At 40.8% G+C, this 17,123-nt stretch overlaps 1 protein-coding gene across 8 annotated transcripts in view; it reads left to right on the forward strand.

The window, feature by feature from the left end:
- Positions 1-17,123, forward strand: part of LOC122577582 (RNA-binding protein Musashi homolog Rbp6) — a 759,888-nt gene that overhangs the window by 619,451 nt on the left and 123,314 nt on the right. For all 8 annotated transcript variants that reach the window (XM_043748942.1, XM_043748941.1, XM_043748947.1 and 5 more), the window contains one exon: positions 11,297-11,345. In XM_043748942.1, the coding sequence (XP_043604877.1) occupies positions 11,297-11,345 (49 nt within the window). The remainder of the gene's footprint in view (positions 1-11,296; positions 11,346-17,123) is intronic.

Raw genomic sequence — 17,123 nt, forward strand, 5'->3', positions numbered from 1 at the left:
AAGAATTTCTAAATAGAAAGAAACGAAATTTGTGATCAAAAGTTTTGCTTCTGTCCAATTAAATTGGTCGAGTAACCTTTTCGATCTAATCAGACAATTTCAACACGAGTGTTCTTTAATCACCTATCTCCTGTGCATAACACAGATACCACGAGAAATCCATTTTGCAGGTTGAAGAAAACGAAGTAAGCGGAGATACGTTTATTCAGCAGTAACTCGTACGACTATGGTTTTAAGCGCTCGTATAAACTTTCAGAATTACGTTAGAATAATTAGTCAAGGCTTGATTACCCTCTAGAACGTTGGTGCGCCGACGATTCGGCAAGCTTCGTTCCAACAACGCCCAAACGAATGTTCCATTCTCTCCATCATCCTCTTTTTCTTTCTACTTGGTGTTTCATTCACTGGCTTCGTTCTTTTTCTTTCCTCGAAGAGAAAGTAATCCCCGCGAGAAAAAGCATCCGATCGGCACTAGGTGTTCCAGCTAGGGGACTTCTTATTCCCAGAACAACGGTGTCAGGCTATCGATCCCGCATCGAACGACAGCCACGACGTGTATTGATAGTCCTGGCAACGGCGGGTTGTTTGCTCGCAACATCGAATTTTCCGTGAAAGTTTACCGCGCGTTCTCTTTGAGCCGACGAAGAAGCTGGAACAGGCTTACGAGCCGCTGAATAAACGGATCAACCCTCCTGCGTTTGCGTCTCTTTGCGAGCTACTTAAGTTCTTTACTCACCACTGCCTTGTTCCGCGCTTCTGCTCTTCGTCATTCCGCATCATTATTCGTCGAAGTGTTCGCAGGAAACGCAGAACTGTCGGGAAAACTTCGCGCGAGGAAACGTTGTTGTTGGAATTAGCGAGCTATGGCCTGCCTAAACGATTCCGACGGTCTTTTGAAAATCCACGAAAGCAGCGCCCGATGTTTGTCGATCAGCGAACGTGATTTGAATTCAACAGCGAATTGAAATTGTAGTATCCTTTCTGATCTCTCGGTGAGGTTTTTGTATAGGATAGTATTTGTTATCCTAAATATATATACATATAAAGGTTTCAATATGTCGATGAAAAATTACTCTTGAAGTCATAGTAAATTTGAGAGAGTCTGAAGAAGAGTTGCCTGTGGCAAAAAAGTACCATTATCCTAATATCTATCCAATATTTATCTCTGAATGAAGATGATTCGTGACATAAAAATGTGATTAAAAATCCATCTTCGTCGTTTCAAAATTCAACCTCCGTTCGATCCGCATTAAAATATATCTAATCCATTCCACTTATCGGAAAATCCACTGCATCACCGAAATCATTCCGGGAAAGTGTATACTTCGAACAATTATCGAGCGTGGAGATTGCATCGGTGATTCCTTACAAACTTTAATGGGTGGATTTCGCTCGCGGGTAACCAGAGTTGGCGGTGTTCGGATCTCTTATTTTCCGCTTGCCAATGGAGAAAAAAAGAATCGTGTTCCGATGAAAAAGCTTTGCGAAATTGTGAAGTTTACCTCTTAAGTCGCGGCCGATGAAGTCGGCGGAAGAAGAATGAAGGACATGAGCGGAATAAAGGGAGAGAGAGAGAGAGAGAGAGAGAGAGAGAGAGTAAGTGAAACGAAACGAAACGAAACGAGGAAGAACGAGACACGAGTCGGGGCAGAAACGAAACCAGTTCCGTACGCAGATGTGGAAACCCGAGCCTCTGAGCTTGGTGCTCAAAAATGAATTTAAGCTGAACGATGCCTGCACGGAGCGCCGGAAACTTTCGCGGAAAATTATGTGAGATGCGCGTATACTCTCTGCCTAACGTGGCCAGACGCCCTCCATCTACGTTCCACCCTCTCCGGCTCCCCCTTTTTTTATTTATCCTTTTTCTTCTGTATTTCCTACTCCTCCTAGTTCCCTTTTTGACCTTTTTCCATGACGGCGAAAGAGGAAGAATCACCGTACCGAGTCGAGATTCCGCGGCTCGTTTCTATTTAATTCTCAAATGCACGCCGCAACTAGACGAATTTTCGTTCCCCTGCGCGTCGGTCGCGGTACGGATACGCGAGCTCCGCGTTTTTTCAAGCTCGTGCGAGATGTTTGGCGAACGTATTTGAGGAGGAGAATTAAAGCGTCGTAACGCACCGGTGAAAAGGAATCCGTGCTACATATAGTACATGCATACTATATACATATGTACGTGTATCTTGTCCTTCATTTCTGTGTTTTTCTGGAAAATACGCTATACATGTACGCGAAGTTAGGTTAGATATTATGAGAGTTATTAAATGAAAACAACAGGAAAAAGACATTTTTTTTCAATTTTCTAACTGTTATGTCACTCGGAGACTGAAAGGATATGAAATTGTTAAAGAAGAGAATTATCTAAATCAAGAGAGATTTGAAGGCATAAGCCCTTTGAAAATAGAAAATTAATGTTATTTTAGTTTAACTTAATTAATACAGGTTTATATAATTAACATTCTTAATATTTTTCAAATATTCGAAAGGATGACGAAAACACGTATATAATTCCCAAATCAAACAAAAAGGTAGCTTCGATGCGGAATTGAGTGACATCGTCGAATATAAAAATTGCTCTGCTATGAAAGATAGAAAATATGACTTATATCGTGTTGTTCACTTGTGGTCTTCAAATGAAATTTTCAATCTAATCTCTATTTGGTTTAATTACTGTTTCATGTTTGTTTTTATCTTTTCTCAGTAGAAAAATGTTGGTTAATTTAGCCACGTGTACATTTTTTCTTAAAATGAGAAGCAGACAAAGAGGGAAATAATTTAACGAAATAGCAGTTTATCAGGAAGTCGCTGTATATTTCATTAAAACCGCGTTACCAGCGTACATTGTTTTTGTTTCCTTGTCGTATATTTCACGATTATTATGTTTTTACCGACGCGATCGGAAAAATTCTAATTGGCGCGGTTCTCAAATTAATCCGGCCGCTGCTTTTCCCTATTATAGCCACGACTATTATTATTTCGAGCTCGGTTCGGTCCCGACTTACATGCCGAGTTCTTTCATAGACCTATAATTATTATTTATAATTATTACCGACAGCGAAAGAAAAATATATGTACATATATACATATACGTTTGGTTAGAGAGGGAAATGGGAGAGAACTCGGTACTACGTCCAAACAAATTCGTCGTGCGATATTTAGCCTTTTCGCCGCACGTAATTGAACGAGTCGACAATTTCACCTGCAACCCTATTATTTCGTTCAATCAATCGAATTGTACAGGTGAATTATAATTAATATGAACGATTTACAGGGATAGAAAGAAAAAATACTGGAAGTAAAAAAAGGCATTTATGAATCAAGGAGGTCCATTGCTGTGGAACGATCGATTGTATTTGATTAAATGCCAGTCTTATATAACCTTGGCGAAATAAAAAATGGAGGCGATTCGTTGGTTGTGTATTTGTACATTTTTCGAGAAATAAGTCGGCGAAATAAGTCGAGAAATAAGTCGATGGTGGGCGAAAAATTGTAAAATCTGTGTACTCGAATTAACGAGAGGGGTAATTTCGAAATGGGTTACCGAAATACGTGAGGTTTTCGTTGAAGGAACGAAAACACTTGGTCCGCCGATATTAATTGCACCAGTATTAATTTAATGGTACCTCAATGAAAACTTTATTCAATTAACGCTAATGGCCTCCAAAGGCTGCGCCTAATTGAACAAGGTAACGTAAATAACCTTCCCGATCTTCGAACTTCCTCCGAGGGATAAAAGATCTGATGAAGACTGACGGGAGATCGTAAGCGAATCTTCGAATGCTACGAAAAGAGAAATACGCGGATTAACCAAAAACCGCGGACAAAGATAGAACTTACGACAAAAAATTATACAAACGTTAATGAATTTGGAATTGAATCGAACTGTGAATTAACACTCGAGAATATACGTATTTGTCTACGTCATTTCTCAAAAACAAATCTGTCGCCGTATGTATACGAAAGTTGATATTTAACTATACTCAAAGTTAGTCTTGTACACAGTATAACTCGTTGGTATTTCGTTTAGCCTGGACCTTATTCTATTAGCATCTAACAGCGTTTCGGATAATCCTGGGGAAAGAGAGCTTGACAGAGAAATTCTCGCTTCATCAACGAGTCACATTAAAAGTGTGTCGCTAACCGAATTCGCTTGATTGTGCGCGAGAGTCGTTGCGACTGGTGTTCTGCACAGAATTATTCATTGTCATGGTCCTGACTCATCGTAACATTCGTGGTCTCAGGCTGCCGCTAAGGGACAATTTCGAAAATGCAGAATTAACTTTGTCGTTACATTACTCCATGCTTGTTGCCTCCAGATACCAAACTTTGATATTCCGTAAAATAATTGCATACGGTTTGATAAGTGTTCTTCCTTTGAAATTAATTTCCCGAGTTTAAGAGAATAGATGCTTATAATTATCAATTTATCTAGTACAAACCAGAATCATATTTTTATTCTTCCCTTTGCACTATTTTATTGAGATCAAAATCTAATTAGAAAAGTTACGGCACCAAATTTTCTATAAAGTTTTGTACGTGACATATAGTTTGCTAGTAAAACTAAATAAACCACTGTCATCCTAAATGGAACAACCGTCACGTGTTACACTGAAGGAGTACTATTGCCCAACAATCGCGGATATACTTTTAGAATCATTGTGTCCGAGTGAACAGCTCGTCGACGAGCTTCCTCGTGGATGGAACGCGCGTTGGAATCAGAGACGAGGCTCAAAGCGGGAAGTCGAAATCTTTTGAGCGACGAAGATTTAATACAGCTCGCTGCATACTGAATCTGTAGGGACAGAGGGGTGTTGGTTGCGATAGAACGCGACGTGGGACACGAAATGGCTGGAATAAAAAGGAGAAACTCATCGAAGTCCCTGGTTGCTGGCTCGCATTTACCCTCGATCGTCCGTAAAGGGAGCACTAAGATAAGGGGGCAAGAAAGAAAGGAGAAAGTGAACGAAACAGGAAATGAGCGAACAGGAAAAGAAGAGGATGAAAAAGAGAGAGTGGAAGGAATGAGGGCATTCTCTGGAAATCCTAGAGCTGCTTGCGTAGCGGCGCTTCTGTTACTGGAGGGGTAAATCGGTATAGTTTCGTTTAAATCCACGTCGTTTTACGAGCTGGCGATACAGTGGGGAGGGGGGGGGGAGAAGAAAAATGAACAAAAGAAAAAAGAAAAGAATGGGAAACCTTTCACGAGACGGTAGGGCGAGCTCGTACGCGATCCTCCATCAACGCTGTTTATTTTAGAATGTTCCGTTCGTCTCCGTAAATGCAATTACGGTCTTCCTGCGGGAATCGATTATCGCATTAGATTATTCCGTCTACTCATCGGCTTCTTGAACGACAGGGATTTAAATGGAAACGATTTCGGCCGTCGCGTCAGGGTCGCAATGCGTCAACGACGCAGAGTGCGAGTATGAATATCACTGTCAATGTTGGAGAATTTCTACTTTCAAAATTGAATTTATTATTTTTGCAGAAAGTAAAGATATTTTTAGAGAAAGCAAAGAAGTAAGTTTTGCAAATATGTGAACTGTTATGATGATCGTCACTTGTATTTTAAATCAACCAATAGTGATATTACCCATGTAAAGGATTTCTCAAGCACTAAACACACGAAATGGAATTCACGAGCTAATATCATAGTTCTGGTATCTCCGAATTTCTCTAAACATTTATATAATTTCATGTAAACAACAAATTTCTCTGCATCTTGCTAGGAAGTACAGTTATTAGCACAGTACAATATGTCTGATCATAGAATGTTTATTTCTACTTACTTGAGTATTATTCCACCCCTAACATTTCTCGTGAAAGTAATACAAGAAAATGCTAATGTAAGAGTGAAAATACAATATATTGAAAGATATTTCAAGTAAAATTTGTTCAAAATTCTTAACTCTACAAGGTTTTATATAAATTTTGTGTGACGAAGGATAACACGACCAGTTACTCATACCCACCACAAACTACGTCAAATCGATACTACTTAAGGTGTATTTAACGTTATGTAAATATCGTAAAAGTTGAATTCCCTTTATCTTCGACAGTATCTCTTATTTTTCGAAACGTATAATTCTCGACGACATCGTTGGCTACGCGCCCGTAATTGGAGGTCACCGGTTTCCACGGTGCTCTACACCCAAGAACTTTGTGACAAATGTCAGAGCAGCAAAATGCAAAAAGTCCGCGTAAAGGGTACACTCTTGACCCAGTTCCGGACGCCCTTTTAAATTAGTTCGCCAAACAAGAGAGCCAGTTAGAGCGACGGGGAGAAGAAAACTGTCGCGGGAAATGATACGAGGTCTGTGAATGTGTGTGTGTGTGTGCGTGCGTGCTGCGAAAAGGGAACGGCTGCTGGTGGTAGAAAGGGCAGGACTCGTAAGACAGCAATCTACAACACGGCCCACCGAGAGCTGTAACACCACTAGAATCGAACTTGTAATAAGGTACACCTCGCCCACTCACCAGAGGTCGATTGCTCCTCAGGGACAACAACCCTGCTTCGCGTCTTTCTCCGGTTGTTCCTTCTACAACTTTTCGGTATTGTTCGTTTGTGAATCGACCGTGTGGAACATGGAAGCTCGGCAGAAATTACAACATCGCTTCGAATTGCATTACATATTATTCCAGGTTATTAATTTGTTCGCCGTTTGTAGAAGAGCGACTTAAATGAATAAAATTGCTTTTGTAGAATAAATTATAGGAAATTGGCTTACAACTTTCAGAATATTTAAATTTCTATAATAATTAGTATTTATACTGTTTATACAATTCCTCTAATTGCAATAGTTTTTGAGATACTGATAAAAATATGTTTTCAATTGAATATCGAGAATAACGATATTCATCGATGTCTATCAGATACAATATACACCCACTTTAGCACTAGAAAAAAACTCAAATTCGTAAAGTTCGCAAATTCCAATCTTGAAATCAATCACAGTGGTATTGGTTTTTCGTATGCAACTGTTAGTTGGCTTAATTCTTCATTATTTTATTCAATTTAACTGATATTGCGATAAAATTTCATGAGAAAAATCTATTGGATGAGAGTGCAATCATTGTTGAAGTTCATACGTATCTCGATTAGCTTTCAATATCAAAAATTATATTTTCATACCTGTATTTTACCTGTATTTTATAAATGTGTATAGAAAATTTGCGCGTTAAACTGAATGAAAATTAATATCTCTGGTTTCTGGTTTAAATACATTTTCACGAGTGAGTAACGTCTATTCTAACGATTGCTCGATAATTAATTTTCTAAAATATCAGCAGCGAAATATTTTCGACGATATCTCATATAATTGACTGGCCGCTAAATCCATCGAAAAGTAGAATCAAGGAAATGTTTCCTATAATCGTAGCTTAAACGAGAAAGCAATAACTTGAGCGTGGAAGCACGACAAGAAAATCGTGAAGAACAATCTGAGAGGAAGATTAATATCGATTCAACGAGTCAAAGCCAGAGGGTGATTCCGTTGAACAACTCGAGGACATCAAAGTATATCGGAAAGGGTTTTGCCATTCTTGCCCTAAGGATATTACGCGGACTAGCAAGAAGCAAAAGAGTAGAAAAGTTGAAATAATTTCGTGCCGGGGAAATGTGGTACAATCTTCTGTCTTTAACGGAACACCGAGCGACCAACCAGATATTGGAATGATCAAAGAGATCAACCCGAGGCCGAGGAATGTTTTAAGAATTTATATTGTTTCATTTTCATTTCGAGTGTTTGTTTTTAATTACACGTATAAAGAGGTTTCAGCGACATCTCTTTGTAAAGTTGTTGATTCTTTTAACATTTTGGTTCCATAAATACTATTTGGTGTTATTTTCACGAAAAAAAGAAAGAAATAATAGAGATACTTTGTATGAAAATTATTACTTTTGAATATAATGATTTAAGGGCTTGCTGAATACAATTTTTGTATTTTTATTTTATTATGCACTCCGTGTAAATTAATTTGATTGTTAATCTAGTAGATCATGTAAGGCTATGTTATGGACATTTGTTATTCCACGTTTCTACCATTTGTCTTAACCTAACCTTTCGTTTTTCACTCGCGCTTCAATATCTCGGCTTTCATCAAATTGAATTGTATTACTCTTTCTACTTCAGGGAGATCGAATCATCCCCTTTTCGTGTTTCGCCCTCGCTTCGCGTCCCACGCCTATCGATTATTTAGACATCTATTTTTACCTGTAACGTAAGTCAAGCCCATGAGTCATTCTCTCCAAACTCTTCTCCGAATATATTCTCTATACTCTCCGAGTACGATTTCGAGCAGGTGCTTTTAATTCCTACACAAGATCATATCGCGCTAAATTTTTATTGAAACCACATTCCATGTTGTCAAAGAAGAAGACATCTATCGAACGAACCCAGGATCATCAAATGAGGAATGTTCAGACTTTGATTTAACTGACAGAAGCGCACTGTGTGCTGCAACAAAGGTGCGTTAGGGGAAAAACAACAAGAGAAATAATGGAAAGACGTACACTTTGTGAAAAACAGCGAAGAAGGTAAAGACTTGGCAATAGCGAGACGTCCCTAGTGTCAGTCTTTCCTTACGCTGTGATGCCTCTTCTGTTTTTTTAAAAGCTTCATTCCGTCTCTTTCTTTTTTCCTTCTATCTTTCTTTTTCATTCATCGTCCTTTCTTTTGTCGTATAATATTACTTGTTCTTTTGAAAGTAAAAAACGGGACGAATGTCGTCTAAGATACTCAATTCTTTGGCATGTCTCGTGACTTTCAAAGCAACAGAATGTGGATTATTTCGATGAATAATCACCATCTCCGAGGTATGTCCCAGTGCTTTGGACACATTCCGCACCGTCTTTGAAGTATTGATTCGCCGCCGTTATCCTTTTCCTTCGCAAAAAGGAAGAAAGAAGGCACAGGTCCCACGATAAAACAATCTTACTTTGAGTCATTCTTCATTGAAGACGCAGCGCCGCTTTGCTGCGTCTGCGAATCTCATATGTGACTGCTCTTTTGTTAGAAGCAACGAACAACAATCTGTTGGTCCAAGCGTTTTTGGCTTACAACCTCCGGTTCCCCTATCGTGTCTGCGAAACAGTTAACGATATTCAAACAAATCCCTGTGTCAAGAACAGCCAGGTCTTAAATCCGGACGATAGCGTGGATGGATGTTTTAGTATCAATCTTCCCCTACGCTGTAAATATGATAATTTTGAAGAGGACACGTGATAGAATAAAATGTTATTCCATGCTTCTAACATGCGTTCTCATTATTAAAGAGCAAGCATAATTATTTTCAACATACACACACATAATCGCTTTTATTATCACAAAATTTCTTCAGTATGAGGAAAATATGAAAGAATGATCAGTATGTGATTTCTCGCTTCAGTGCTATAAAAATTAAAGGATCTCTAGTGCTCTGTCCACGGAGCCAGCTTCGAATATTCTGCAATTATTACCAGAACACGCAATAATAGAAGCAATAGCGCACAAATTTTTTCAACATTTTTCCATTTTTCCCATCCGAGATTCGAGCGAGGAAAGACAGCAAGATCGGTCATACTCCGCTTTCTTTTACCTGACCAACATTTTTCTGCGGCGTCCTAAATCAACGCGACCTTATCCGGTCGCCGACACGCCTCTCCGATGTTACTTTCGCCGTGGAGCGTATTATGCAAACTGGTAAACCGAATTACGTTACGTTGACAGATGCAAACGGGATGAAACTGTCTCTTCGCCAACGAAGTCCATCGAGTGTTAATCGCATAATCTAATATGTACTCCCCGCCTCCACGACGCCGCTTGTACTACAGTTTTTAGCCCATTCTCTCTACATTCTCCGCCGCCTTTGATTCTATTGCGCGCACCGTCCATCCTCTCTCCTGTCCGAATAATTCGAGTCTGTTCTCACGTGCTACTGCTGGTAGCAACGCATGGCCGCCACTTCTATCGTTTCGTGCTTGCGGTCCTTTCGCAGGAAGTGCGAAGGAACAAAGCAGAGCCCGACTCCAAGGGTGGCGGGGAGTGAAGGTAATCCCTATTGTTTCTCCTGTCCCATAAATCCTACTAGCCGCTTCGCCTTTCCGCCTCTTGTGCTTCTCTACTTTCCTCTCTCACTCTCCTTCTCTTTCTGTCTCCTTCTCTCTCTCTCTCTCTCTCTCTCTCTCTGTCTCCTTTGCACTTTGGTTACCGACAACACACCCCCGCACAACCCCAACCTGCTACAACTCCCGCTATTCTCAATCCCCTTGCTATGCTTTTCTCGGAGGCGGGCTTCGTAAATCTCGGTCCAGCTGTGCTTTACGGCACACATGTACTTCCGGAAAGAATACAAGCGATCCTATCTCCGATTCCAAGGGGTTGCGTCCCACCCTCTACCGTCGCCAATCGCTCGAGGTAGTTAGGTTAACGTTCGATCCAAGAAATGTCTGATTTTTTCGTTTTACTAGGGGTAGCAAGCACGATCGAGGCTGAAGCGTGGAAATTTAACGAGGGTGATTTTATTGGTTGTATCTCGTAGTTGACGGCGCGCGGCGATGGTTAGTTAATTGAACAGTAGATTTCAACGACCAGGGGTAACATTAGAGGAGAAAATCGGGGATAGATTTTTATTTATTTTTGGATCGTATGACTTTAATTTTCTTCCTTGGACAGGAAAACTGACCACTTTTCAAAATTTGTCGCGCTTTCGCGAGTTCTATTACGCTATTTCTACAGGGTTGTTTACGATCCATAACGCCTCCGTTGGGCCACTTAGGCTCCTGACACGTAGAAGGGGTTGTTTTTTTTTGGTAATACCAAGAAAGGGTCGCTACTAATTTATGACGTTAAGTTCTGACGTCTTTGTCGCGCCTCGCTTGTCGCTTTTTGCAGGTCGTACATTTATCATAGTTGTTTATAACGCGATTACGCGCTTTTGTTCTGGAATCTGCGGAAACGTAACCGTGACAATTTGTGCCTGTGAAATGATATACATATTTTAGCATGGTAATAAAACACTTTTCACAATTTCAATGTTTTTCCACGTTTGTTGTTTATTACTTTTTAGGTTTCCTGGAATCTTTCAAGCGATTTAACTATTAATTCATAGTTAATTGTCAGGTGTACCATCTCATTACAAATATCAACCAAAATTTCTACTTCTGTAATACCTTATTCTTAAGAAAATTTTATAACTGGAAAAATTCATTTTGCGACAGGTTTCCCGCGAATCCAGTGCGATTTTATCGTACATGTGAAATTAATTTACATCGGAGGAAATACGCCAATTAACATGTCCTTTTTGTTTGGAATTACAGATCGAGGATGCCATGCTGATGTTCGACAAGCAGACCAACAGGCACAGAGGTGAGTGAAATTTATGATTTTCTCGAGAGAAGGGGTTGGGAGAACCAGTCGGTTCTCCCCGCTATACAATAATTCGATACCCATGGGCCGGTAATTGCTGTTTGATCACTGGTGATCGTTAAAACGCGAGTTTCCGCTCGCACCAGAGGACTGCTGACGTCGCACGTCCGCAGGCAAAATTTCGTTGCGCGTTCGTAGTACCCTGTGTGTGCGTGGCACGCAAGTTCGCCGCTCGCGCAAATATGCTGAAAATATGGTCGAGACTGTTCTCTGTTTAGCGAGTCAATAATACTGGCGTTTCACTCGCGCGGATCGCGAACTGGGTAATTAACGAGCCTGCTCGAAACTATAATTAGTAATTACGGTAATACGCGCGACGCCAATGCGCCAACATCGGTGCAGTCGAAGATAAATAACATTAATTTGACGCCGCGATCAATCGGACCGTTAATCACGACGGTGATTGCGTGATTCAACGTTAACGCGCGCCTTTCTTGCACCGCTTTGCCCTCGCGATGAGCCTTAACGATCCAACGATGCGTCAGCTAGGAAATTTCAGCGCGTTTTTCACGGACTGAGCGCGACAAAACGAGAGCTTAATCGGAATTTCCACGAAGCCAGGAAAATTTCTTGGCGTGAATACCGAATATAACGCCATCTTTGAAATAGTCTCAAAGACACTACCTTTCATTTTCATTTGCAATCTTTGTGATTTCCGAGAATAGAATGATCGAATGTTAGGTGCTTTATAGAGTAGCTATATTTCGCCTCTTGCGAGATGAAAAATTTTTCGGTGCGTTTGTTTTGTCATTTAATTGCATTGTTAATATTTAAAACGTAATCAATATGATATTGATTCATTTTTATAAACAACAGTTATTTATGTATTTATGGAACATTTAAATATGCACATTTAAAAATACACAAGAGTTTACAGAATGCACAAAAATATTTATTTACTTCACAATCTGCCGCAACAATATTATCAAGTCAAAATTTCGCGAACTCATAAACGCGATAGTATCTTCGAATTTCAGCGGATCGCGTCACGCATAACAATATGTTGGTCGCAGTGGTCGGTTACGCAGACTTTTATTCAAGCACGATTAACATAAAGAATAAAAGAAGGGGACACGTGTCAGGAATCGAAACGGTGAGCATTTACATCCGGCTCGCGTACCACGTGTACAAACGACCAAAAGAATTTCGTTCGCGATGGAAAGTACGAAAAATGTAAATTCATCGCAGCTCGATTAGAAGCTGAACAGAATTGAGTAAAAAAGAAAAAGGGAAGGAAAGGAAAGAAAAGAGGAGAAAAAGAAAAGAGGGGGAACTGAGGGCGTCTTTGAAATTTGCATAACACCATCTGTTATCGTACGCTTTCTTTTGAACTAGCGAAGGTCGTTCTGAATGTCTTGCGCGGCACCGCACGTTTCCGTCTTAGTGAAGCGATAGCGTAGATTAAGAGATAAGCAGCGATAAGAATAAATTGTTACGAAACGAGCAGTGCTATCAAGGAAACTAGCTTTCGTTTCGAAATTCCTTCTGCTAGATGACGTAAACGATTTTCTTTTAATACCAGTAATTTGTAGAGGGTGTTATCAATTACTGGCTTTACTATACATTCGTGGATAATGGATACGATATTCAGTCTGAGTCGCTTCATTGAAATCGTCCGAAATAATATTGTATTCCTTCGGTAGTTATATGGAGCCATGCCTGACTGGGACATGGTGTATACTTATTAACCTTTTATTCGTACATTAATAATGACAAACTAGCGCGTGGGGGTGTGGAATAAATTCATAAAGATATATCTAATTCATTATTCATACTTAACAAATTCATATTCACTCAAACTAGAAAGAATTAATTAATGCTACGATCATCTAGTAGATTTACGTCTTTTTCAAACATGGACAGAGTACAATAGAACCACCACTTATGATTTTTTGTTCATATAATAGGAGTTCACGTTCAGACGCGTTGATTGAACTGACAATAGTTTATTTAAACAACCACTAATCAAATTTTCGTTCGAATAAGTGCAAATAGGTACAATTCATACAAAATAAACAAACGTCCATATAAAAGTTTTACCGAGTAACGTATATATAAAATATTACGAACATTTCTTAGCACAAACTTATATATAGAGAACGAATCTAAAAACTAAACAGAAGCACTCCAATCGATGTGCCGATCCAGCGTCGTGCGTCAGGATGAAAGAAATATCAGGTTGCTAGTCTCTATATATACTGTAGTTGAACTTTCGTCTGCTCCTCACAGGAAGGTGGGATAGAGCGAGCAAGGAAACAAGACAGAATACGAATGGAAAGCATCTTTCTGTCGCGAGGCTGGATCTATTCACGTCGGTGGTTGAATGGCGTCGATAATCGTCAACGATCGAGGTGCCCCACCGGACCGATAATCGGGCGCCTCTCTATCTTTTTTAACGGTATCCGACCTCTCCCTCCGATCCGTATAACCCTCGATTCGATTTCATCCCCTCTGCTCTCCAGTGGAGTGCCTGCCGGGTCTCGGTGATAGATTCTAATATCGCTTATGAAAAATAGGGGCAAATGGGATATGAAAGCTGGCTCCCTTCGATGCCACAGGGAGTTGCCGCCGCTTCGAGGGGGAGTGAAAGAGAGGTTGGGCCACGTTCGGGGGTGGTAGTCAGAATACCACCCTTCAAAAAGGGGAGAACTCGCGTTGCACGTCTCAGCAAACGGGCGACATCCAGAAAAGGAATAGGTGAAATAGCGGTGTACCTCTGGAGAAGAAAGAGAGTCGGTGGAAAAGAGAGAGGGAGAGGAAAGTGGAAGAAAGAGGATAGAGACGGAGGAAGAGGGACGATGAAGGCTCTTTCAAAGCGGCGCGTAATCTCTCTCGCGATGACATTTAATACCATCCAACGTCGGACGAGTCTGTGAACCTCAAACCTCGAACATTACTGCTCTCTGGCAGATTTCACAATATGGTACTTTCATACTCGGTCTCTGACCCCTAAGGGGATTATCGTCGGATTTTCTGTGAACGATGCGCGAGCAGCGGCTCGGACGCAATCAACAGGGCACGAAGCGATGGTTCTTATTTTGGTCTTCTCGTTATCTCTCAGCTGCATTGCTCCGATGATCGCGAAACAATATAGTCGAGTATGTGTTCCAATTGCTTAATGAGGTTATTTTATATCGAGTATTCAGGAAAATTTCTTAATCGTCCTGTTGTTAAATTATTTAATAGTCATAAATATTTGTTCGTACCTTTAACAAATGAGTCGCTTATTTATAAAAATATTTTTAAATTAGAAATATGTAAGAATGATTGGTATAAATGGAGGAAAGTTTATCTGTAATTTTATGATTAGTTTCTGATAAGTATGAGATTCTATAATCACTACAAAGGTTAAAGAGCTAACAGGCTGTGACAGAAATCATCGATAACATTTAATGAGTTGTCGTAATGGACAAGCTTTCGATCAAATATACCTTTAGATCACTAAACAAGAAGTACGGTAATCCAGAAAACATATGTCAATGATAGTATAAAAGAACTAAAAAGAGGTATCCTTATCACATATAGCCGAAATCGTTCTTTGGATAGTCGCCATAGTGACAAGAACAACTGTAGTTCGTTCAAGGTCGTTCAACGGTGCTTTCTAACCCAGATCCGATTTTGATCGGAACAACTCGGATTGACGCTGGGAGGACACGGAGCGGAACAACGAGCCAGCCCCGAGCTGCTTGTGGAATTACAAAAGGAGAGGAGAGATCGTTGTCGATGGTACCGGGCGACCCCTTTACGTTCAAATCCCCGAAGAAGTTGAACCCTCCCCCCTACTCTCTGCTTTATCCTCGCCTCCGTCGTCACCATCACCGACCACCACCATCAAACGTTGGTGAAAGAAGAATCCGAGCGTTTCCGGACAATTTCGAGTCCCGCAGCGAGCTATGATTTCCACGCGGATGGGCAGCCGCTGCAATTGCAGCAAAGCGTGTCTTCTCTCTGCCGTGCTTGCCTCTCCGGCGAAGAGGCGCGACTATAGCTCGGAGGTGCGATTATCCAAGCTTCGCTGGCCAAAGGATTTTCTCTTCGTGAGCTCCACCCTTATGCGAGGGGGTGGCAGGGTGAGAGGATAGGGAAGGGGGCACCTATAAGGCAGAAGCAAGCCATGGTTCCGTAACTTCGCCTCCGCCTACACACGTCTAACTACATACGAATATACACATATCTATACATATGTACGTGTATATGTACACATTGCACATGTAGACAGAAGTGAACGCAGGAATACATACAGACACATTTACACATATGCAGCCACGTTTATACAGTCTAGTCGGTCCAATGTATGGTACAGGTACACGTGTTTGCGCTTGTACCTTGTCATAAATTGCTGGCACATTGCTGCTGGGTGGAACGTATGTGTTACTGCATCGGCCAGGACCGCTTCTATGGTCCTCGTTGATTGCCTACCGGCAATGGTCCAAAAGAAGGACTTGCCTACTCATGCGTGAACACGCGCGTCAAAGGAACGCGTCCAGCTTCTTCGATCGTTCATTGAATCTCTCCTTCTCTTTCGTGCACCACCGGCGAGCAGGAGGATTCGACGTGACCCCAGGGAAAATCGCACCCAGCAATTTTTATGGAATTGTTCGACAATTGTTCCTTTTGAGATATATATAAGAGTCTTTACCTTAAGACGTTCCGTGGATAAAGATTGTAGTTAGGTTTAGCTGCAGAAGAAATATACGAAGATAAACGAAGTTTCTGCAGGCGAACAAGTTATATGAATGCAAAATCGGTTATTGAATCTTTGATTTAGTACAGAGAGCATTTCGCTGCTTAAAGGTCTGAACAAATGCTAACGAGATAATCACTTGAATGTTAATATGTAAGCGAAGATTCTACTTGACAGACGTCGTCAGAATTTGTAATATTGGAAATTTGTAACTATAAGAGAATATCTGAAGAATCTGCGGAAGGCAGTTGCTAAATATGTATTCTTCAACTTCTTATCTTCGAAACGCAACAGCGCTTAATTTTTTACTGAATTATTCAATAAGCGACTTATACGTCAATGCGCGAGACCATTTGTCATGTCGAACCATTGCATGTTAACGTCTATACGTGACTAGAAATTCAGCATCTTTTATTAAATTTCTGTTACCGAACACACTGACTAAGTGACTCTATATTTAAACCTAAAGAAGCTTCTTCTAACTTGCGAGTTAGTAGTGAAGTCTCCTGTAAACGTTCAATGCCACACGTCCCTTCGCTATTCATCTGTTTGTATCCATACGCCAAAAATACTTCACGAAGCAGGTCCAATAAATACGTCGTTCTTCGCCGTGAACTTAAACCTGTAACCTACTCGTCATTTTCATTGAAAATTGTAAACTTTGTATTGTAACTACTGTCCGATGACCTTGCTATATCACTTTTACCTACTATGAGTATATTCGCGATACAAAGAACACTACGCCTCTTCGCGAAGACGAGTCTCTGGTTCGGTGGATGGTGTAATCGAGGTAGACAAAAGTCTAGTAGCAAGGTCTTGACTTAACGAAGGTCGGAATCCCAGTCTCAGATTGGTGGTCAGGGTCCGCAGCGTGGGTGCAATTACCCGAGGCTTCTCCCTACGTTGGACAAGGAGAATCTTTGGCGAAGTCTAGAGAAGTTGGCGAAGCTACAGTCTATGCAGTCAGCGTGCCGGACGGATACGTTATGCCAGTTTGACGTAATTCCAACCGCGGGGGCATCAGACGTTTCGGA

The sequence above is a fragment of the Bombus pyrosoma genome, linkage group LG2, assembly GCF_014825855.1.
Source record: "Bombus pyrosoma isolate SC7728 linkage group LG2, ASM1482585v1, whole genome shotgun sequence".
Lineage (NCBI taxonomy): Eukaryota > Metazoa > Arthropoda > Insecta > Hymenoptera > Apidae > Bombus > Bombus pyrosoma.